Raw genomic sequence first — 23,074 nt, 5'->3', positions numbered from 1 at the left:
TGTTTCCTCTTTATTCACTAAAAATCTTTCACGATTTTGAAGGCCTCTCTATCAAACCTTCCCCCATTCTGGAGCAGAGAGACTCTCCTTTCAGTCTCAGTCCCAAATAACTTGCTCCTGATTTTGAGGTTGTGCCTGCTTGGTTCTGGACACCCCAGGTAGGGCAAATGTTTTTTCTGCAACTACCTGGTCTAGTGCTTTAAAAACTTAAGTTCCAATAAATTCATTTCTCATTCTAAAATTAGAGAATTCTGGCCCAGTCTCCTCAAAGTACATTCTCACTCTCCCAGAAGTAGCCCCGCGGATATTTGCTACACTCCCTCTATGGAAAAAATATCCTTCTTTAGGTATGGTGACCAAAACTGCACAATACTCCAAATGACATCTCTAAGGTTATGTATAATAGAAGCAAGACCTGTACTTAAATCTCCTTGTCTTCAAGGCCAACTTACCTTTCTAATTTTTCCTTCACCTACAGGTTATCGTTCACTACTGTAGGAAGGAGGACACCCAGATCATATCTGACATCATTACTTCCTAATTTCTAATCATTTCAGAAAAACTCAACTCTGATCTTCCTACCAAGGTGGATGACCTCCCACAATGCGAGTTCAGTCAATTACTTCACACGCGCTAACTCAAGCCACCCTGCAATAATGTCAGCTCTCATCTACACAAATCCATACACAACAAAAATCCAGACTTTCATGTTTACCGTAGGAGAGGACGATGGGTACATCTAGTATATTTTAGATGATACACAAAATGAGAAAATTCAGTCGAAAGTGCAATTGATTTCCTTTGTTACACAACTGCAATCTTGAGTCGGTTAAATTTAATAGTGCCGACACTAAAATAATACCTGCTGAAAAATCAAAGATTTTATGTTGCATCACATTGTGCAAGAGGGGAAATTGATATGGATGAACAGTTGGTGCTTGATTTTCTCCTCCTGACCCATTTCTCAAAGATTTGGAATCTTACCTATATAGAAAGATGAAGGATTCTCTTCAATTTCAAAAATGTCCTTTGTTTGTGGGTCAAAACGTAGCCATAATCCAATTGCCAGGACCGCAGTTCCTGCAAGCTGAAACACAAGAACAGCAAGTTATTAGATTAATCATATTTACAACAAGAGTCCGAACATTCCACACATTTATCCAATATTTTCCAGTTCTGTACTACCTCAACTTGTGATATTTCATTAATTCACTTTAACAACGAGCAATCACAAGTTGATGAGCACAGCAGCAAAAACCCTGGACTTATTAAATAGCAAATTAGAAATGAAACACTTCCTTAGGCAATTTTGAAAATGCTCATGTATAATGGAGTGTTTGTATAATGACGTCATAAATGGAATATTTTTACTTGCATATTTTGCCTGTTTCTCATTTCAGCCATTTCCCAGTTAGCGAATGCCAAAGCTGACGGAGAACAAAGCAAATTTAAATACATCTGCATAGGAGGAGCAATTATTTACTTGGTTATGCAATTACATCGTGTGGTATGATTAGCTACTGTCAGCTAACTGTGCTGCACTTAATGTTGAAGCATTGAACTAACCTAGGGTAGAATGATTACTTGAAGGCTAGTAATTGGATTTGAAGGCTGTTTTTGTTTTAGTATTCAAGAGCTTCTTTTTCATGCTCACCAACTCTTGTGATGCAGTATCATTACACTCAGTATTTGTGTTGAATTATTTCAGTGTTTCTTCTCTGGATAGGCAAGCTAGCACAAATAAAATTGATAGAAAGTGTAGAATATAGCAGCCTGTCCAATCCCAAGCAAACATTAGTCTGAGCAAAATGTGTCAACACTAAATTAAAAACTTAATTTGCAAAGTAAATCGCTTTATTTGCAACATGTGGCTTGCGAAAAGTGGCTCAGAACAGGAGAAAAAAAAATGTGGAAAACTGCAGTTTGATTGCAATGCAAGTTTCCACTATAAGTAGTAAATACTTATTGATATAGATATCATCCTGCCAACCAAAAGGTGATGATAGCCCCATCTGCACTAATTCTTCCTTTCTCTGCTCAGAGCTGACACATTCCTGGATCCCATCTTCCTTTGCACTTAAACTCATGGATGCCTAAGCAGTTCATATCGGGGATACTATCACCTATGTAATTTATGTAAAAATACTTTTAAGTATGCAGACTGATGGCCGCATTGCCATATGTCATACAGACGACATCAGATCAAAGTAGCCCTGATGAATCTCCTCAGCCAAGATGTGAGTGAAGGTGGACTTGTACTTTGTTCCCAAGTGTTGCAAAGACACACACCATGTTTTACAAGACAAGAGTGGGCGAGTACATAAAAGATAATACAATTCAGATGGCAAAATGCAAACAGTTTCACCACCTTTCTATGTGCTTTGCAACAAGTCTTTGTCACAGCCCTCTCTTTTTTAATGGTTTGATTGTTCTCAGGTGGTTGCATAAGACACTAAAGTCACAATTATAGAGAGCTAGGGAATTCTCTCTGCTGTCCTGGTCAATATAAACCTCAAAAGAAATTACCTGATTATTAGATTAGTTTCCCTAGAGTGTGGAAACAGGCCCTTCGGCCCAACAAGTCCACACCGACCCTCCGAAGAGTAACCTACCCAGACCCCTACCCTATATTTACGCCAGAATAATGCACCTAACACTATGGGCAATTTCGCATGGCCAGTTCACCTGACCTGCACATCTTCAGATTGTGGAAGGAAACCGGAGCACCCAGAGGAAACCCAAGCAGACACTGGGAGAACGTGCAAACTGAACACAGCCAGTTGCCAGAGGTGGGAATTGAACTCTGGTACCTGGCTCTGAGGCAACAGTGCTAACCACTGAGCCACCGCATTGCATTATAAATTGTGTGAAAATGATAGCAAGTGCAAATTGACTGCTGCATTTCCTACATTACAGCAATGCCTATAGGTTTAAAAAAGTGTTGACACTAATGTCATTTATGAAGCCTCAAAAACAAATTCCCTCCAAATTTATGGCTCAACTTATAGTATAAAATTGAACAACTTGCAAGGTGGTGAATGAAGTTGTTCACCATGTGACATGCTATGTTGACATGTTTTAAACTTCCATGCATCTCCATAATATAGCCTGCATCACCTGTGTCCCTTGTGTTACACCTAGTTAGTTATGAGACAAATGAAACAATTTGAGGGGCGTATAATCAAGGTCAATTACTAAATAAAAGTTACACATATCATGGTTGAAAAGGGAAATAGATTTCATGATTTGGAGATGCTGGTGTTGGACTGGGGTGTACAAAGTTAAAAAAATCACAACACCAGGTTATAGTCCAATAGGTTTAATTTGAAGCACGCTAGCTCCGAAAGCTAGGGAAATAGATTTAAGCTAAGTCGATGCAAGAGCATGATTTTTGGAATTAGAAAAAAAATGTGGTGAAGGTATTTAGCAATCCAAGTTATTTTGCTATTTGTCAAGTATTTTGGAATGTTGAGATTGTGAAAGATGCTGTGTAAACACAAGTTTTAATATGTACTCAACTTTTAAACCGTGAGCAAACAAATGGCTTTTTTTTTAAAAAAGCATGTTAGAAGTTTATTGACCTCGTGCATCTGTATGAACAGAGTTATTTTTGTAAATAGTCAAAACTGAAAACATCCTTTCAAAATTGGAGACAAGTTAGTGGCTTTAGATGTGAAAGCAGACCGATTTTATCAGCTATCTTGTAATGCATCATGGAAAAAAAAAATCAATGTGCAGATTATGCTCCATGCAGATTCTAATGAGATACAACATTTAAGTGGAGGTGACACATATGAAGTTGGATTTGTGAAGAAAGATTTTTGTTTGCATCTCAATCCAACAAATCTCTTTCCTTCCCCAAGAAGTGTCGATTAACAACACATGCACAACTGTAACAAATCTAAAAGTGTTGCTGTTGTTATAAAGCACAGCATTTTCAAGTATAATGATGACAGAGAATACATGAATTATAATACAGTACTGGCTTTCAAGGTGGTACCAAAACAATAGCACTGCAGATTAAATTCTCTAGAAAATTCCTGTTATCACTCAAACACTGGACCTAGTCTTAAAATGCTGTCCCTTTGTCAACTCAAAGCCTGCAACATGTGCTTACAGTCAATTGAACTAATATTAAATATGATTTGGAGGTGCCGGTATTGGACTGGGGTTTATGAAGTTAAAAATCACAATACCAGGTTTAGTCCAGCAGGTTTATTTGGAAGCACTGCTCCTTCATCAGGAGGCTGTGGAGAATAAGATTGTAAGGCACAGAATTTATAGCAAACGTTTAGTGTGATGTAACTGAAATTATATATTGAAAAAGACCTGGATTGTTTGTTAAGTCTATCATTCAGAATGACCATGTTGGTTTCAGTTCTTTCATATGCAAATTGGAACAGGCAACAACGAAAAGTGGCCGAGCAGAGGCCGAGAGCCAAGTTCAGTACCCATGAGGATGGCCTCAGCAGGGACCCTGGGTTCATGTCACGCCACAGGTGACCCCATTGCACTATATATATATATATATATACACACACACACACACACACACACACACACACACACACACACACCCTCTCTCATACACACATATATTCCCACACACACCCTCTCACCGACCTATAACCCTTTACTCTCACATACAGACACTCCTAACCATCTCTCTCACACACACACTTGTGGGATGAATTTGTACTTGCAGAATTAAATTTTACTTTTTTCAAAACTGCATGAATCCATTTTAGATTCTGTAAATCTGTTTTTTAGATTAGAATCAGTCTGACCATTATGGCACAGGCAGCCTCACCCCTTCAATACATTGTCTGGGCCGACATGACACCAATTGTTAAAGTTCACTTGAGAATGTAACTTCTAAAAAAAAAGTTTCACGATTTTCATATGAACTGAAACTAACATGTTCATTCTAAAAGATGAGAGTTACACAATCCATGTCCTTTTCAATATAAAATTTCAGTTACATCACACTAAATTTTTGCAATTAATTCTGTTTTACAATCTTATTCTCCTCAACCACCTGAAGGAGCAGTGCTCCGAAAGCTAGTGCTTCCAAATAAACTTGCTGGACTATAACCTGGTGTTGTGATTTTTATTAAATAGAATTCCAAGAAAAGAACCTTTGTTGGATTACACCTTTCTAGAGTGACAAATCATGAATTCACACATCTATACCTTTGCGTTTTAAAGGCAAATATAATTGTAAACTATTGCCTTTCCTGTTTGCTCGCTGTGTGCTTTAACATGTACGCCCTGCTTCAATCATCCCCCAGGTTCGAATGCACAAGTAAACCCTACTTGCAATTTAACCAGAGTTTGTTCCAGGTCACTTAAAAAATTTTGATTTCACTAACAGGTTTTGGGGAATATGCAACATCCTAAATGAAAAAAAACAAACATTTATGATTTCGGATAGAAGGCAAAAAACTGAAATTGCACGGTTTATTTCTTGCATCTGCCTGTAGTAAGTGTTTAAAGTTTCTCCTACCAAACTCCAAGTTGAGGTTGGCAAGAACAGAATTTAAAAAAAAAAATTCAAAGACACAGTGGCCACAAAAATAAGTGACAGTACATACAGCTTAAAAAAAATCAGTTAACTAACATGTGGTTTTCTATGGTTTCCATTTAGCGATTATGGATTATTTCTGAAATTAGCTTAATTGTTTCAATGGTCTTGCAGAAGCCAGCTTTCACTGAAAGCCAATTAACAATGATTGATTCAAACCAAGATGCATTTAAATTACATACAATATAGATAATTACACAGTTCCATAAATTATAGATTCCTTTGTTCAGGACACAGCTAGCACAATGTTGACACTGACTATCGACTCTTAACATTACAGCAATTAAAAAAACTATTACCACAAATTGCAAGCACAAAAACAAACCTGCATTCTTACTTGACAAATAAGAGGAATCTAGCTCCACACTCTGTAATCATGCCATTTAGTCAGGTTCATATTGCTCAAAGTTAAGAAAAAAAATTCTAGCGTTAACCCACAATTCTAGAAATATAGCATTGAAAATCTGCTTCTATTTGGAGCCATCATAATGTGAGATGTTGTGAGAAAAGTATGAGAAACGAAGAGCATGTGGGGATGAAGCTTGCAATTTTAATCCTGCAAATTTTCAGTGCCAGATGTATTTCTTACAGGGCTCTAACCTCCACCACTCCCTGAATCTTTCTCTGTACAAACCTCTGACAAACACCTTTCAAAGGCTGCCCCACAAATACATCGCTGGTATGGTGACCTCTCGCCATCATGGCTACTGTACTGTGGGCAGAATAAAAATTTCTGCCATTTGAAGCTGACTCAACCTTTGCCAATTCTATTACTAAACTACATCAAAATGGACTGCTTCTCAACTTTGCAAACCAAATTCAACTTCAGAAGTCAGTCTAATATGGCAGCAGCATTTCCCATAGAGAAACTCAAAGTTGTTCTGGGTGAACGAAACAGTAACTAGCTGCCCAGCTACACAGATAAAATATCTATGCCGCCAGACCTGCTGAGGTTCTCCAGCTATTTCTGTACTTTTTTTCAGTTTCTAACATTTTTTTTTAAAATAGTAGTGATGCAATTGTTTGGCTGCAGTGAAATTGTTGGTGAGCAGTGATGTGAAAAGGTGCAAGTTAGCATTTTAATTACATAGGATCAGCAGCCACAACATTGCTCACAAGTAGTCTGGGCCTCCAGTCAGCCTTCAAATCTACTGGAATCCAGTAGATTTGTCACTTTGCTTGGATCCAGAAAATTCAAGGAGAACATAGTCTTTGGTTGCAGTGTGATTAATTTGTCTTCGAATTTACCAATTGAAGTTTCAGGTTTTAGTTATCAAAGTACAGGAGAAAAGTTAGATAAAACTGGATAACAGCCCCCTTTCAAGGCGAAAGTGAGGACTGCAGATGCTGGAGATCAGAGTCAAGATTAGAGTGGTGCTGGAAAAGCACAGGTCAGGCAGCATTCGAGGAGCAGGAAAATTGACATTTTGGGCAAAAGCCCTTCATTTTTGGGAGGGGGGGGGAGCTCATGCAACAGCTGACAGTATTCACACTTCTTCAGAGGAGGGGTCATGGTCCACATTACCCAACCTGTGTCATTGGTGCCAAAGTCCTGCAAGTAGATTTTAGGGAGCTAGGAAGCAGATTAAAAAAAGGACCTCAAATACGTTGCTGGAACACTGACCATAATTCCTTAAGTTTCATTTTACTACGGATAAGGATGAAGGGCTTACACCCGAAATGTCGGCTATCCTGCTCCACAGATGCTGCCTAACCAGCTGTGCTTTTCCAGCACCACACTCCGACTCTGATCTCCAGCTTCTGCAGCCCTCACTTCCTCCGATAAGGATAAGAGTAGTCCTCTTAACCGGGGGGGGGGGGGGGGGGAGGAGGAGAAGAGGCTAACTCTGACAATATTAAGCAGGAACTTGGGAATGTAAATGGGGATGGCAGTCGGAGGGTAAATCCACACCTGTCATGTATACACTTTTTAAAAGGCCAATTGATTAAGTTTCAAAACCAGCATGCTCATGTGAAAATGCAGAATAACATTGGACGATAAGAGAAATTGAGAGTTTAGTAAAAGAAGATGAGGCATATGCAAGACTTAGGAAACTGAATACAGACTAAGCATTTTAAATAATATAATGAAAGCAGGAAATAACTTAAACAAGATATAAGGAGGGCTAAAAAAAAAAGGGCATGAAATGCCTTTGGCAAACCAGATTAAAAGGAAAATCCAAAAGGAGTTTTATATATACACAAGCTAGGGAAAAGACTAAGTCCACTTGAGGACAAAGGAAGGAATTGATGATGGCAGCAAAAGGAAATGGGCAAGGTTCTTAACAAATACTTTACATCGGTATGCACAAAAGGAGGTCATAGTAGGTGGTGGTACTACAGAGGGGTATGGTGATATTCAAGCTCATGCCGACATCAAAAATGTTGGTGTTGATTGTTTTGAAAAACATTAAGCCCAGAGGACCATAAAAAAAGAGTAGAAGTGAGTCCACTCCACCATTCAATCATGGCTGATAGGCATTTCAATGCTACCTACCCACACTCTCCCTGTATCCCTTAATTCCTTGCAAGATTAAGAATTTATCAATCTCTGCCTTGAAGACACTTAACATCCCAGCCTCCACTGCACTCCGTGGCAATGCATTCCATAGGCGCACCACTCTGGCTGAAGATTCACATTAAGATAAATGACTCCTCAGAACCTGATACAATCTATCCTCAAATCCTGAGGCTGGCACGGCAAGAAATTGCTGAAGCCTTGCATGAAACCTTTTCATCTTCTTTGATCACATGAGAGATCCCAGATTACTGGAGAACAGCCAGCATTGTTCCTTTGTTTAAGGACAGCAACATGGATAATCTGGGAAATTCCAGGTTAGCAAGCCTTGTGCCAGTGATAGGTAAATTACTGAACATGTTTTATTCACATTTGGCAAAATATGGACTTATTAGCAAATAGGCAGTATGGCATTGTGCAGGGGGAGGTTACATGTCTCAAATTTGATCCATTTTTTTGAGAAAACGATGAAGTTGATGAGGTCAGGACAGTGGACGCAAGGTCTGGTACAGGTGGTGAAGTCACAAATTCCATGTGAGATGGTAACAGCAAACTCTAAGAAGGATACAGAAATGGATTGGTCATATAAGACAGAGGAGCAGTGAAGCGTGTTTTTCCAACTGGATATTTGCGAACAGTGGTGTTTGACAAGGATGAGTGCTGGGATCACTATTGTTTGTGATGACTAGAAATGATTTGGAAAGAACAGACGGTCTGACTAGTAAGTTTGCAGATAACATTAAGCTGGAGGAGCTGTAGATAGCAAGGAGGTCTGCCAGAAGATACAATAGGCTATGGATGGGCTGGAGATGTAGACGGAGAAATGGCAGATAGAATTTAATCTGGACAAATGCTAGGTGATGCATTTTACAAGGTCTAATGCAGGAAGCAAGTACAGTAAATGGCAGAACCTTTGGAAGCATTAACATACAATGGCATCTACAGATACAGGTCCACAGTTCCCTGAAAGTAACCACACAAGTGGATAAAGTGGTCAAGAACACATGTTGTACGCCTGCCTTCATTGATCAGGGCATACAGAAGAAAAAATTGGTAAGTCATTCTGAAGTTGCATAGAACTTCAGTTAGGCCACATTTGGAATATTGCATACAATTCTGGTTGCCATGCTACTAGAAAAATACAGAGACTTTGGAGAGGGTACAGAAAGGTTTACCAAGCCTGGTTTGGAGGGCATTAGCTGTGAGGAGAGATTGAGTTGATAAAGCATGGCACTGGAGAAAACAGGTCAGCAGCAGAGGAGTGAGAGAGTGACAACATTTTAGTCCTTCTTCATGACTGGGGAGGAGAAAGGCAGCTGACAGATAAATGGTGGGGTGGAGCTAGGGAAAGGTAGGTGGGATGGTGATAGGTGGGCAAAGGTAGGAAGTGATTGTGATAGGTCATTGGGAAAGGGGGAGCAGAAAGGTGGGAAGGAAGATGTACAGGTAGGTCAGGTCAAGAGTGCGGATTGAGTCAGAGGGTAGGAGCTGGGATGGGGGTTGAAGATTCAGAAACTGGTGAATTCAAAGTTCATGCCAGGTGGTTGTAGGCTCCTGAGGCGGAAGACATGTAGGTGATGGAGGCCCAGAATGGATGTGCCTTCAGGGGAGTGGGAGCAGAAGTTGAAGTAGATGGCTAGTGGAAGGTGGGGTTGGTTGGTACATACGGACCAGAGGAGTTTCTGGAGCCATTCCGTGAGTTTGTGCTCAGGTTTCTCCGATGTCAAGGAAACCACATAAACAACGAATGCAATAATGAGGTCAGAGGATGTACAAGTAAAGCTCCGCTGAATTTGGAATGACCTTTTGGTGTCTTGGACTGTGGTGGGGGTGGGGGGAAACCAGGTTTTGCACTTCTCACAGCAGCAAGAGAAAAGAGAGGGGGTGTGGACCTAACAAGGGAGTCGCAGAGGGAACGAACGGCCTGTACAGAATGCGGATGGGGTGGGGAGGGAAATATACTTTTGGTTTGGGGCGGGGGTGGGGGGGGGGGGGAGAAAGAAAAGAGTCTGAGCGTAGGATGGAATGTGAGGACTGAGGGATTCTATCTTTGTAGTTTTGGGGGGAGGTTTTGGAGGGCGGAGATGCAGGAAATGGAGATGTGATTGAGGGTATCACTGATCATAGGAGGGGGAAATTACAGTCCTCAAAGTAGGAAGACACGTGGGATGCCTTGGAGTGGAATCACTCGCCCGAAGAGCAGCTATAGCGGAGGAAGAGAGAGTAGGGGGATCATGTTTTTTCCTGGGGGGGTGGGAGTGGGTGGGGTGTTGGGAAGATGGAGTCGTCAAGGGAGGTATGGGAGTCAGTGGGTTTGTAGATGTTGTCGGTGTGGAGTCATACACTAGAGACTGAGGGGTCCATGAAGGGAAGTGGACCAGATGAATGAGGTCAGGATGGAAGGTGTTGATGTAGTGCATGAACTGTTAAAGCTCCTCGTGGAACAAACTTGGCTTATTTTCAGATGAATGTTGGAGGATGACGGGCAACCTCATTGACATTTACAAAAGTATGAGGGGTGTGGATAGAATGGATACTCAAATCTTTCAGAGTAGAAAGGTCAATTACTAGGGGACATAGTTTAAAAGGAGATGGGAAGGTAAGTTCTTTTCCTTCTTAGAGGGAGAAATGTTCTTGGAATGCACTGCCAAGGAGGTGGTAGCAGATGCAAGAGCAAGGTTCAAAAGGCATCTTGACAAATACATGAATAGGCAAGGAATAGAGAGATGCAAACTGCATAGAGGCTAAATACTTCTAGGTTTAGAGAGACATCACAAGTTGGTGCAGGCTTGGTGGGCTGAAGAGCCAGTTTCTGTGCTGAACTGATGTTTGTTCAGTCACCTCAGGCTTACTCCTAGTTCCACCATAGGAAATAAGAGAATTGAGCATCAGAACAGGTGGCTGGAAAACTACAGGGAGGGTATCGAATTCCTGAGGCATGGGACTAGGTCTGGGCCAGGTGAGACTTATATAAGGTGGATAAGTTTTACTTTAGGAGGACCAGGACTAACACCCTCGCAATAAGGCTTGCTAGTACGATCAAGGAAAATTGGCTATGGGATGGGAAGCACAGGCAAAGCTCAGATAGAACAAAAACAAAGCTAGCAACAGGAAATACAAAAGTAACGAACAAAAATTATGGACGGACCAGACCAGGCCCCCTCAAAACATATCAATAAAGTAGCCCAGACCCAAACTTTGCTAGTTGTTTTAAGTAGATGTAAAGAGCATACTCTAGGAGGCATGCAGCTGGTCAAATCACTTAGGTTTGGACAAAACAGAATTTACTTACAGGCTTACAAGATGAAACACAAACTGAAGAGAGCAGAACAACTTAACCTCTGAAAACCTAATAGATTAACCAAACTTCAATGATGCTGTGCCAAATTCCTGCAACAATCCCCACAAACACCTCTTGACAATAAAAAGGTAAAATCAAACACAGGGTCTTACAGGAGGGAGGGAGGGAGGGAGGGAGGGAGGGAGGGAGGACGGACGGAGGGACGGACGGAGGGATTCAGCATGGAATACCCTCCATATAGGTGTTTCTTGGACCAGTGACCTCAAAGTGAACTGTCTGCTTTTCGCAAATAGCCAGACTGCTCAAACTAAACCAGAGAAAAGATGAGCTGGGAGAACTGGCCACTCCCCTATCATACAAAGTGCTTTTTTGACAAAAACATTTGAAATCGTTCTCAAGTCGATCAACACCAGACATTTTGGTGTGTGTCTCTGCAGCCTTCTGAAGAAAGAAAACACAACCTAATCTTTGTAAAAGGAGCAGCATCATCACAATTAGCAGACAAACGAAGCAAGTGCAAGTGAGTAGGTCAAATGGCCAAGATGTAGAATTAGTGTGGCTGAAGTTAAGAAAAAGCAAGTGGCAGCAACCATTGGTGGTTGTTATTTATCACTAAGGTTTAGGATCATACAATGTTGGAGAAGGCAAACAATTAGAAAATTGGAGATGTATGTTACATGGGTAATGCAGCAATAATGGGTTGACTCCAATTTACATCAAGTCTGGGTAAATCTGATCAGCACTAATGATGTGGAGGATGTATTCCTGGAGTGTGCACAAGATTAGTTTCTAGATCAATTTACTTACAGTGTGGAAATAGGCCCTTTGACCCAACAAGTCCACACTAACTCTCCGAAGAGCAACCCACCCAGACCCATTCCCCTACATTTACCCCTGCCCCTAACACTATTGGCCATGCTAAATTGCCCATTCACCTAACCTACACATTTTTGGACTGTGGAAGGAAACCAGAGTACCGGGAGGAAACCTACGCAGACACGGGGAGAATGAGCAAACTCCACACAGTTGTCTGAGGTGGGAATTGAACCCGGGTCTCTGGCGCTGAGGCAGCAGTGCTAACCACTGTGCCACCATGCTGCCCCAATTTGTTGAAGAACCAACTATAGTCTGGCTGTTTTAGATTTACTATCATGCAATGAGAAATGGCTACTTAATAAGCTTACAGTAAATTAGCTTTAGGAAAATATTGATATGATAAAATTTCACATTAAATTTGAACGTGATATTATTTATTCTGAAACATATGAACAAAGGGAAGCTAAGATACTTGGGATAAATTAGCTACATGAATCGGCAAATGATTAAATACTAGCAATTGTCGTCAAAGTAATAGTACATGACAGATACACATTCTAAATGCACAAATACACAGTGTGAAAGGTACATTAATTGTGGCTAATAAAAGCTAATAATTGCATTAGATCAAATGAGTGGTTCATAAAGGATCCATGTGTTAGACAAGCTGGCAAATCAGATGCAATTTTGAAAGCATAGAAACACCAAGAACCAATAATAAGAAAACAAAAATTCAAGCTGGAGAGAAACATAAGAGGACTGTACAAGTTTATTCAGGTATGTGAAAAGGGATAAATTACCTAGGACAAATGTGAGCCATGACAAATGGAGACAGAATAATTCATAATGATGAATAGAAAATGGGAGAAGAAATTACTTTTTAAAATCGGTCTTAACAGATAAAGACACAGAAAAACTACCAGAAAGACTAAGCAACCAAAGGACTTGTGAAGTTGAGGAGCTAAAAAATAATCAGTGTTAATAAAGATTACATTAGATTCCCTACTGCGTGGAAACCAACAAGAGTAATCCACACAGACCCATTTCCTTAGATTTACCCCAACTAACGCACCGAACACTACAGGCAATTTAGCATGGCCAATTCACCTGACTTGCACGTCTTTTGTAACGTGGGAGGAAACCCATTGAGACACTGGGAGAACGTGCAAACTCCGCACAGACAGCTACCCAAGGCCGGAATCGAACCGGAGTCCGTAGTGCTGAGAGGCAACAGTACTAACCACTGAATCACCGTGCCACCCCAGAGGTGGTACCTATTAAAAGTAGTTAACTGAACTGACAAGTCCTTTAGACCAGACAAGCTAAATCCCAGAATGTTGAAGAAAGCGACTCTAGAAATGATGGCTGCATTAGTGGTGATCATCTCTCTCAATTCTTTAAGTTCTAGAAATATTCCTGCGGACTGAAAAACGACAAATAAGTCCAGCATTAAAGATAGGAATAAGAAGGAGCTTTACAGATCTGTTAAGTCGATGTCAGTAGTACAGAAAATGAGAATCTATTATAGGAGGTGATAATTGGATACAGAGAAAACAATGACAAATTAAATAGTTGATGTGTATTTATGGAAGAGAAACAAAGCTGCCAAACTGTTGCAAGTTTTTTTCCCCACAAAAGGAACTTCAATAGTGAGAACCAGTGCATTGCTAAAGTGTGATTTTCAGAATGGTCTCGACAAAACAAAAACATTGGATCAGAAGGTCAGGGTTATGCATAAGAAAAAATCAATTCAGAGACAGAAATAAATGGGTCATTTTCATGATGGTAGACTTGCCAGTTTGGTACGACAAGAATCAGTGCTAAGGCAATAGCTCAATCTATATGAATAATTTGTAATCTGGACAAGTTGTAACAGTTCCAAATCTGCTGATAATACAAAACTAGGTGGGGATGCAAGTTGTAAGAAAGATTCAAGGAAGCTTCAAGTGAACTCAAACAGGCTAAGTAATTGGGCAAAAATGCATGACAGATGGAAGATGAATGTATTTTTCTAACAAAGTGGAGAATTTCACAAAGACAGAATATCTTTTAAATGGTGAGAGATTGTGAAGTATAGGTGTCCATAGCCCTGGTGTGGTCACAAAAACCTAGCATACAGCCACCAATCAATTGAGTATAGAAGATGTATTTTTTGAAATTGCCTGAAGCCTTGGTGAGGTGGCACCTGGAGTAATGTGTACAATTTTGATGTTCTCAAAAGGATGCAAGGGAGTGTAACTGGAAGTTCACCCAATTAACCCTTAAGACAATAGAATTGTCTTATGAAATTAAGTTGAGGAAACTTCATCTGTAATCACTAGAGTTTTGAAGAATGCCACGTGATTTCATTGAAATAACTCTTAAAAGGTGGAACAGGATGTATGTAGAATGGATGTTCCCACTGGCTGGTGAGTCTAAATTAGAAAGCATAATCTCCGAGTTGGGGTAGGCAATTTAAGTCAGATGAGGAAGAATTGCTTCCTGAGGGTGGTGAATCTTTAGAAGCAAACCTCAGAGAGCTGTAGAAGCTGAATTACAAGGCAGGCTGAAAAAAGAATCAAACAGGCTGGTTGGCCCACTCTTGTTCCTAAACATTTTATTAATGATCCAATATTGTTCAATGTTCTGTTCTCCTCTGCCCCCCCTCTTGCACTTACATACAGTTTGTAATTGATGTTACGCTAGTTTAGTATGCAGTCAGCAAACAAGAGCTGGGAATTTCATGCTTGAAATGAGAAACAGCTGGTGGCAGGGAACAACATTTTCTGACAATATTTCCAAATGTTCCAAACCTCATGGGTGCACAGTCCCAATTTGAAAGGACCAAAATACAAACTCACATCTAGTCTAGATCCCAGGACTTCTGGCCGTTTGCTCAAGTATCTGACTCTTAACCCCTCAACGTTCTATGATCCTCTTCCCTCCCAATTCCAGGGTTGCACCAGAGCTTAAGTCACTCAGTCCTCTTCAATGTCAAGTGCTTACATTTGAACCACCACAATCACAGGAAGAACAAATCAACAATTTAAAATTTACTTCACATGGTTGAGAAATGCTCAGTGATATTTGCTTCAGTAGCTCAGATCATAGATTGCGCTGCATGGAGGAAGTCCATTCAATATTGGCCATTTTCAATCTCAAGACATAGCAGCAGTATCACTTCCCCAAATAAGGGAGATATCACAGTTGCAGCAACGACCTTAAAGCCAAGTATCCATAAGGGGCTTAAAGTTAGCTGTTTTGCTTCCAATTTCCATCCCACTCTCACTTTCACCTGGTCCATCTGACACCTGCCTTCCCTTCCTCAACATCCGGATTCCATTTCAGGGAATAGGCTGGCCACCAGTAACCACTACAAACACATCGAATCCCACTGTTGCCTTGACTGTACATCCTCACTTCCCGATTCCTGTAACAATTCTATTCTCTCAGTTTGTCTACATCACGTCTATTCCAAAAATGCCAGCTTATATAAAGGAGACCTCCAAAATGTCCACCTCTTTTCTCAACTGAGGATTGCACACCATCGGCATCCTCAGCCACATCTGATATCTCATGCACTTCTGCCCTTCACCCTTCTCTTCCCTCCCACACCACCAATCGGGTCCCTTGTTCCTCACTTACCACCCCACCAGCATCCGCATTCAAAAGGATCATTAGTCATTATCTCCCACCACCTCCAGAGACCGATTTCCCATTCCGTCCCTTCTCCAGAGACCATTCCATCCAGAACATCATGGTCCTCTTCTCCCTACACTCTCACGACACCCATCCATATAATCACAGAAGGTGTAACACCTGCCTGTTTACTTCCTTCCTCCCTCACTATCCAAGGCCCCAGAGATACCTTCTTGATGAAGCAGCACTTCACCTGCATTACTGCATTTACTGCTCACAATGTAGTCTCCTCTACATCGGGGAGATGGGTGACCGCTTTGCAGGACACCTACACCCTGTCCACAAAAATAACCCAAGTTTCCTGTTGCCTGCTACATTAATACCTTGCTCCCTTGCCAACATGTGTCTCAGATTTGCAGTCCTCCAGGAAAGCTCAGTGCAAGTTGGAAGAACACTACCTCATTTTCCACATGGGAACTCTGCAACCTTTGGGACTCTATCATGTGCAATAATTTTAAGGGCCCCAAGAATCTTGCTCTGCCCTTACACCAACACCCACACACTATGCCTCAGCATCACATGGCTGTTACCACCAATAACCTATTGTCAGCTTCTAATAATCCTCATTGGCAACTGATTTCCCCCAGGCTAACTTTTATTTATTCCTTTGCCTGCCCAACTGTTCTTTTCCATTGCTCTGTGGGCTTCATCCACCACCCCCCTCCCCCATTTACTTTATTCTACCCCGCCAATCTTCAGAATAGATGTTAACATCTTCCTAGCTACACAATTCTGGAGGGGGATTACTGGATTGAAATGCAAACTCTGCTTTCGCTGCAGAGATGCAGTCAAACCTGCTGAGTTTCCCAGAAATTAAAAAAAAAGTGTTTTCCAGCATCTACATTCCTTTGTTTTTTGTTTGTTGTTTGTTTAGTGTCCAAAAGGGGTCATGTGAATGTCACAAACTTACCAAGTCTGCAACGTTTTTGTACTCCAAGACATTTTATCTATCCTCTCCAGATGAACCGTAAAATGTAAAGTTGCCGTAATTCTCAGTCCAGAGAGCTGCTCTCAGTGAAACAACTGGTTTAACTGAAGGGTCACCATGACTCAGACAAGGGAAAAGGTTGAGAAGCAGAGTCCTTCATGATAAGCTTTGTTGGTATTATTCTACATCTTCTAGTTATGGTTTAGTAACCCAGAGACCTGACCTTCATGACCCTGAACAGCAAATTGTGAAAACAAATTCAATAAATTGTTATATTGCAGGGAACCATTCCAGTAATCTCCAGACAGGAGTTCCAATCATACAAGATTAAGCTTACACACAGTTTCAGTTGCAAACTTGGTTGATTATTAACATTTTTAAAAAGGTTTATCTAATTCACTGCTGTAAATCAATCACCATGAAACAAAATGGCTTCCTGCCAGGATACCTAGCAACAGTCAGGAAACCTTGCCTTGCTCATGTTTCCCATATCCCCCATAGGGAGAAAAAGAAAAATCAGTATTTCCAACACCACACTCCTGACAGCTCTAATTTTCATCCAAAGATTGGGAAAGCCTTCCCGGATACTCAACCATGCCAGCATTACCTATGCAACTTCTAGTCCTGGTGCTTTCACAACTCAACTGTACCAGAACAGCTGCACCCAAGAGACAGATACTTTTATTAATATATTTCAATCCCTACCCACAACTTCTGTTAATGTCCCACAATTACTCATTTATTTAGATTTCCCTATGTAGTCACGAACTTGTTTGTGTTTCCAGTCGTTGCTTTGCAGTGTACTTAGCTCAGGTTTTCACCACACCTTTTATAGCATTTCACCACTCACTCAGTCTCCAATCACTGCCCCTCCAGCTATGACAACTCCCTCAGCAAGAATGCTACAACTTCTATTTTTCAAACCCTGCAAGGATCAATGCTGGGACTTCAGTTTGTACACAAACTACATATGGTTTGGATGAAAATGTAGGTGGCCTGATTAATAAATGTGCAGACAAAGTGAAAATTGGAGGATTTGTGGAGAGTGAGAAAGGGTGTCTAAGAGTACCACAGGATTTAGATCAGTTGGCAAATTGGGAGGAGAGACAGCAGATGGAGTTTAATCTGGATGAGTGGGAGGGAATTTTGGGAGGTCAAAGGCAAGCAGAAAATATACAGTAAGTGGCAGGACCCTTCAGTGCATTGATAGAGATCTTGGGGTGCTACTTCATGGCTTCCTGAAAAAGCGGGAACAAGTAGGAAAGGTGGTGGAAAAGGCAACATATGGTATACCTATATTGGGCAGGGTATGAGTACCAAAATTGGCAAGACTGTGCAGCTGCATAAAGTATTTTATTTCAGCCACATTTGGAATGAAGTGTGCAATTCTGGTTACCACACCATAGGAAGGTTGTGGATATTTTGGAGAGGGTTTACCTAGATTATGTTGCCTGGATTGGAGCACATTAGCCATAAAGGTGAGGTTGGACAAACTTGGACTATTTTCAATACAGCATCAGAGGCTGAGGGTGACCCGAGAGACCTATATAAAATCAGAGGCATGGATAGGGTGGACGGTCAGTGTCTTTTTCTCCAGGGCTGAAATGACAAATACTAGGTGACATAGGTTTAAGATGAAGTGGGAAGTTCAAAGATGTGAGAGGAAAGTTTATTTTTCAATAAAAGCAGAGGGTGGTAGGTGTCAGGTATGTGCTGCCAGGGGAGGTGGTAAAAGCAGATACAATAGCATGTATAAAGAGGCATTTAAACAGCCATGTGAACAGGATAAATAGAGGCTTATGGATCTTGTACAAGCAGTTGGGATTAGGTTAGAATGGAAGCATAGCCAATGTAGACATGGTGGGCCAAAGGCAGATCATGTGCTGTACTGTTATCTATGTTCCATTTTACTAAACGCAAGCATTTCAAGTACCCCTAATTCTCCGTTCACCAACTGACATTATAATTTCATCTACACAATTTAATCCACGTTCCAGCTTTGTGAAAACCTTTCTAGCCTTAACATTGGTTAAAAAATTGAAGAAAGCAATAAAATCACCTGACATTCAAACTTTTATATTATGTAATTTTTGGTAATTCTCATGTAAGCAAATCTGTATGTTATGTACACCTGATTGATTCTATCATATTCCTGATTATCTCTCAGCATCGACCACAAGTCTCTTTCCTGATAAAGGGCTTATGCCCAAAATATTGATTCTCCTGCTCCTCAGGTGCTGCCTGACCTGCTATGCTTTCCCAGCAACACACTCTTGACCCGCATTCCTGATTCTCCTAGGTCAGTGCTTCAGACTTCATCCCAGCTTACTGCCCAATCTATCCTCTGCTCCAGAACTCCCACTGGCTACACTGTAGCATCCTTGATTATTTTTGTTTTGGAATATATACAGCAACAAATGAGGATATGCATCTGTTTGTGCAACGACCCCAAGATCGATCGTTGTACCATTGGACCTTGCCCCAAACTCCACCCGAACATCCTACCATTGCTAGTACCCTCGGAAAAGAAACCTCCTGTGATTACTAGGTATCATCCTTTCCTACCTTCACCTGATATGGGTAATCCTCCACATTAAAAGTTACAGAGCTAGTACAGAGGGTGACAAGGGCACACAGAATGGACTGAGTGGGGGACTTCAATATCCAACCACTATCATTAATGTTACATCCTAAAGGACACTAATTGTCACACTGGATAGTAATGGAACTGCAGGGCAGAAGAGACACTAAATTGTGAGAAAGTGAGAACTGCAGATACTGGAGATCAGAAGTCAAAAGGTGTGGCGCTGGAAAAGTGCAGGTCAGGCAGCATCCAAGGAGCAGAAGAATTTTTGGATTGCTGATGAAGGGCTTATGCCCGAAACATTGACCCTCCTGTTCTTCGGATACTGCCTGACCTGGCCTGCTTTTCCAGTGCCACATTTCGACACTAATAACTTGTACTCATCAGTCCACTGTTGAACACGTTCATATGGAGGACATTGTGTTTCGTAATACTACAGTACTATACTGGATCGATTTCAAAGAGAAACAGGCATCCAAGAGGAGTGTGGGATATCAGCAATAGCAGAAAGGTATCTTTCATCCACGATGGCAGAGTGGTTAGCACTGCTGTCTCACAGCACCAGAGACCCGGGTTCAATTCCCGTCTCAGGCGACTGACTATGTGGAGTTGGCACATTTCTCCCAGTGTCTGCATGGGGGTGCTCCGGTTTCCTCCCACAGTCCAAAAAAAGTGTGCAGGTTAAGTGAACTGGCCATGCTAAATTGCCATAGTGTTAAGTGATGGGGTAAATGTAGGGGAACGGGTCTGGGTGGGTTGCACTTCGGTGAGTCGGTGTGGACTTGTTGGGCCGAAGGGCCTGTTTCCACACTAAGTAATCTAATCTAATCTAATCTGCAGCTTCATGAACTGGCATCTCTCTTGCTGCACTATTACAAATCAAACTGAGAAATCAACACTGGTTTAACTCTGGAAGGCATACCTGAAGCTGCACTAGACAGATCTAAAAATCAGGTGTGTTAGGGCTTCACCAGGTTGACAAGACACACACAAGCTAAGCAACTGTGTACCATACGTTACTTCCGCCAAGTAATCCCACAATCTAATGGATTAGATTTAAGCTCTATGGTTCTGTCACAGTCGTGAAAAACTTTCTGACAATTAAACTAATAGGAGTTGGAGGCTCCACAAACATCCCCATTCTAAATTACAAGCATATCAGTGCAAAAGGCAAGGTTGAAATATTTACATCAATTTTTTTTTAAAACCAGAAGCAGTGAGCAATTGATCCTTCTCAACTTCCTTCTTGTGTCCCCAGCATAACAGATGCCATTCTTTAGCCAATTCGACTCACTCCATGTGAAATCAAGAAATAGCTGAAGGCAATGGATTCTACAAAAGATATGGACCTTGACATCTTTCTGGCCATTGTACTGAAGACATGTTTGAGCGCTTGACCCTCAGCCATGCTGTTCCAGTACAGCTACACTGGTATCTACTCGACAATGTAGAAAAATGCTGAGGCATGTCCTGTTCACAAAACGCAAGGCTCAGTCTATGTTTGAGATAAATTTGATGGAAGGGATCATTGACTACTCTATTAAGTAGTGTTTGCTTAGCAGCTGCTTGCTCACTGATGCCATTTCTGGATCACAACTCACTTCAGTACAGCTTTTGTCCATTTTTCATGGACCAAAAAGTGTTGAGTATGACTGCCTTTGACATCAAAGTAGACAGAGAGAGGGGTGCTGGAAGCACCAGGCAGCATCCGAGGAGCAGGAGAATCAACATTTCGGGCAATAGCCCTCCTGATCAAGTGCTTATGCCTGAAGCGTCGATTCTGCTGCTCCTCGGACGCTGCCTGACCTGCTGAGCTTTTCCAGCACCACACTCACGACTCTGACCTCCAACATCTACAGTCCTCACTTCCTGCCTTTGACGTCAAGACAGCACTTATGCAAGTAGGCTATTAAGGCATACGTGGGAACCAGGGGTAAAACAATCCACTGTTTGGATTCACACAAAGCACAGCCAGAAGCGGAGATGTTTGTGATGCTTGTACAATGTTCAGTACCGAGGTTCTTCAATACTGAACAAGTCCATGTCCACATCTAGCAATATTTGAACAATATCTAAGTGGAAAGTGACATCCCTGCAACATGTGGCAGGCAATGATCAACTAAAAAACAATTCTAATTATCAACACTTGACATTCAATTTGCTCAAGTCCCATATCAATGTCTGGGGGCTTATCATGCACCATAAGCTGAACCAGGCTAACCATAAATACAACTATATGAACAGGTCAGGTGACTGAGCACTCTACCCCAAATAATTCATCTCCCCTTTCTACAAAGGTGAAGGTATGATGGAATACTTCCCACTTGTCTGGATGGCTGCAGCTCCAGGAAGACACGAAGCTTGGCACAATCCAGGACAAAGCTTGACTAGGCTCCCAACTACCACCTTCAACATTCAGGACCACCATTACAGGTAGAGTGGCAGTGTTCATTATCCAAATGATGCACTGCAGTAGCTCACTGTGGCTTCTTTGATAGGACCTTCCAAACCCATAACCTCTACCACATAGAAAGAAAGAGCAGCATATGATCATAGCCATGTGCGGATTCCCTCCAAACGGAGAAAGCTTGTAGCCTTACATGTGACACATTTGCTACAGGAGACACGGGAAAGCACTTGAAATGGGGGAGCCATTTGTTCAGAAGAATTGAGAAGAATTAATCTATTCTTAATATCAATGGATCAGTGTAAATAAGGTGATAACATTTGTTCACTTGTGGAACATGTGGCAGTACTTCCTTCTCATGCCAGGGGCTGGAAGATTGCGCATGCTTCACAGTTGCATGTCGGATAACTAAAATTCTGATTATAAATCGAAGACTCTTAAAACTCACTCAATAGGAAAAGAACTTGTAATTTAATAAGCTGAGTGGAATATGCACGTAATAGAACAATCCCAATACCTGTTCATGTGTATCACACTGAGCAGATTTGAATTAATGAAGCTCAGCTCCCTCATCTAGACTGATCTGGAATGTGAATGTCTCATTACCCTTACAAGCTGGGCATGCTAGTTGAGCAAAGTTACCTCATGACCTTTCCCACATAGTTTCAACTAGTCCCTCGTTATGATGTAGTGTTAAAAGGGAAGGTTAGTTAGCCAAAGCAATTGGCCATTTGGCCTGGCTTGATCAAGGGTTCCCACTTTGATGTGCATATAGCTTAATTAGCCAAGCGTACACAGACCTGTCAATTAGTTTCTTTTTCTCTGCAAACTTTTGCCATTTTATGCTGCTTATTTAACTAAGGACATGTGGAGTTTTGTAATTTTAATACCAATTTCTATATGAAGACAGCTTGTTTGCAGCAATAAGGAGAGTAGCCTGAGAAAGCTCTCAGGGGTAAGAGCTGGCGCTGCTACTCTGCTAATAGTTTTAGAACCTTAGCTCAAGACTGACTTGTAGGTATATATGTTATAATGTAACATAGATACCATTGGTAAATATACACAATAATTTAAACTAAACTGTCTGTAAGAGGTTTATATTCCAGACTACCACAAAATACGATCTCTAGGACAAATCGAGAGAGACTTTCAGGTCAAGTCCATCAGGGATTCTGCACTGTCTTGAACAGGTACTTTAACAAAATGATTCATGAACCTAACTCTGAGCTATATAATTTCTTGGTGACTGGGTCAAAAT

General features: G+C 41.3%; 1 protein-coding gene and 1 long non-coding RNA gene across 2 annotated transcripts in view; one reads left to right on the top strand and one right to left on the bottom strand.

Annotated features, from left to right (window-relative positions):
• LOC122561633 (CD9 antigen) overlaps positions 1 to 23,074 on the bottom strand; it is a 47,952-nt gene that overhangs the window by 16,918 nt on the left and 7,960 nt on the right. The window contains exon 2 of the mRNA XM_043713570.2: positions 985 to 1,087. Within this exon, the coding sequence (XP_043569505.1) occupies positions 985 to 1,087 (103 nt within the window). The remainder of the gene's footprint in view (positions 1 to 984; positions 1,088 to 23,074) is intronic.
• Positions 1 to 23,074, top strand: part of LOC148145889 (uncharacterized) — a 95,138-nt gene that overhangs the window by 64,476 nt on the left and 7,588 nt on the right. Inside the window, exons 2-3 of the long non-coding RNA XR_015761165.1 lie at positions 21,707 to 21,842; positions 22,923 to 23,006. This is a non-coding gene — a long non-coding RNA (uncharacterized LOC148145889). The remainder of the gene's footprint in view (positions 1 to 21,706; positions 21,843 to 22,922; positions 23,007 to 23,074) is intronic.

Source organism: Chiloscyllium plagiosum, unplaced genomic scaffold (genome assembly GCF_037043375.1).
Source record: "Chiloscyllium plagiosum isolate Xiang-an unplaced genomic scaffold, Cpla_swu_hap1 HiC_scaffold_23, whole genome shotgun sequence".
Lineage (NCBI taxonomy): Eukaryota > Metazoa > Chordata > Chondrichthyes > Orectolobiformes > Hemiscylliidae > Chiloscyllium > Chiloscyllium plagiosum.
Note: the sequence above shows the minus strand (reverse complement) of the source record. Positions and strands in the feature narration are given on the sequence as shown.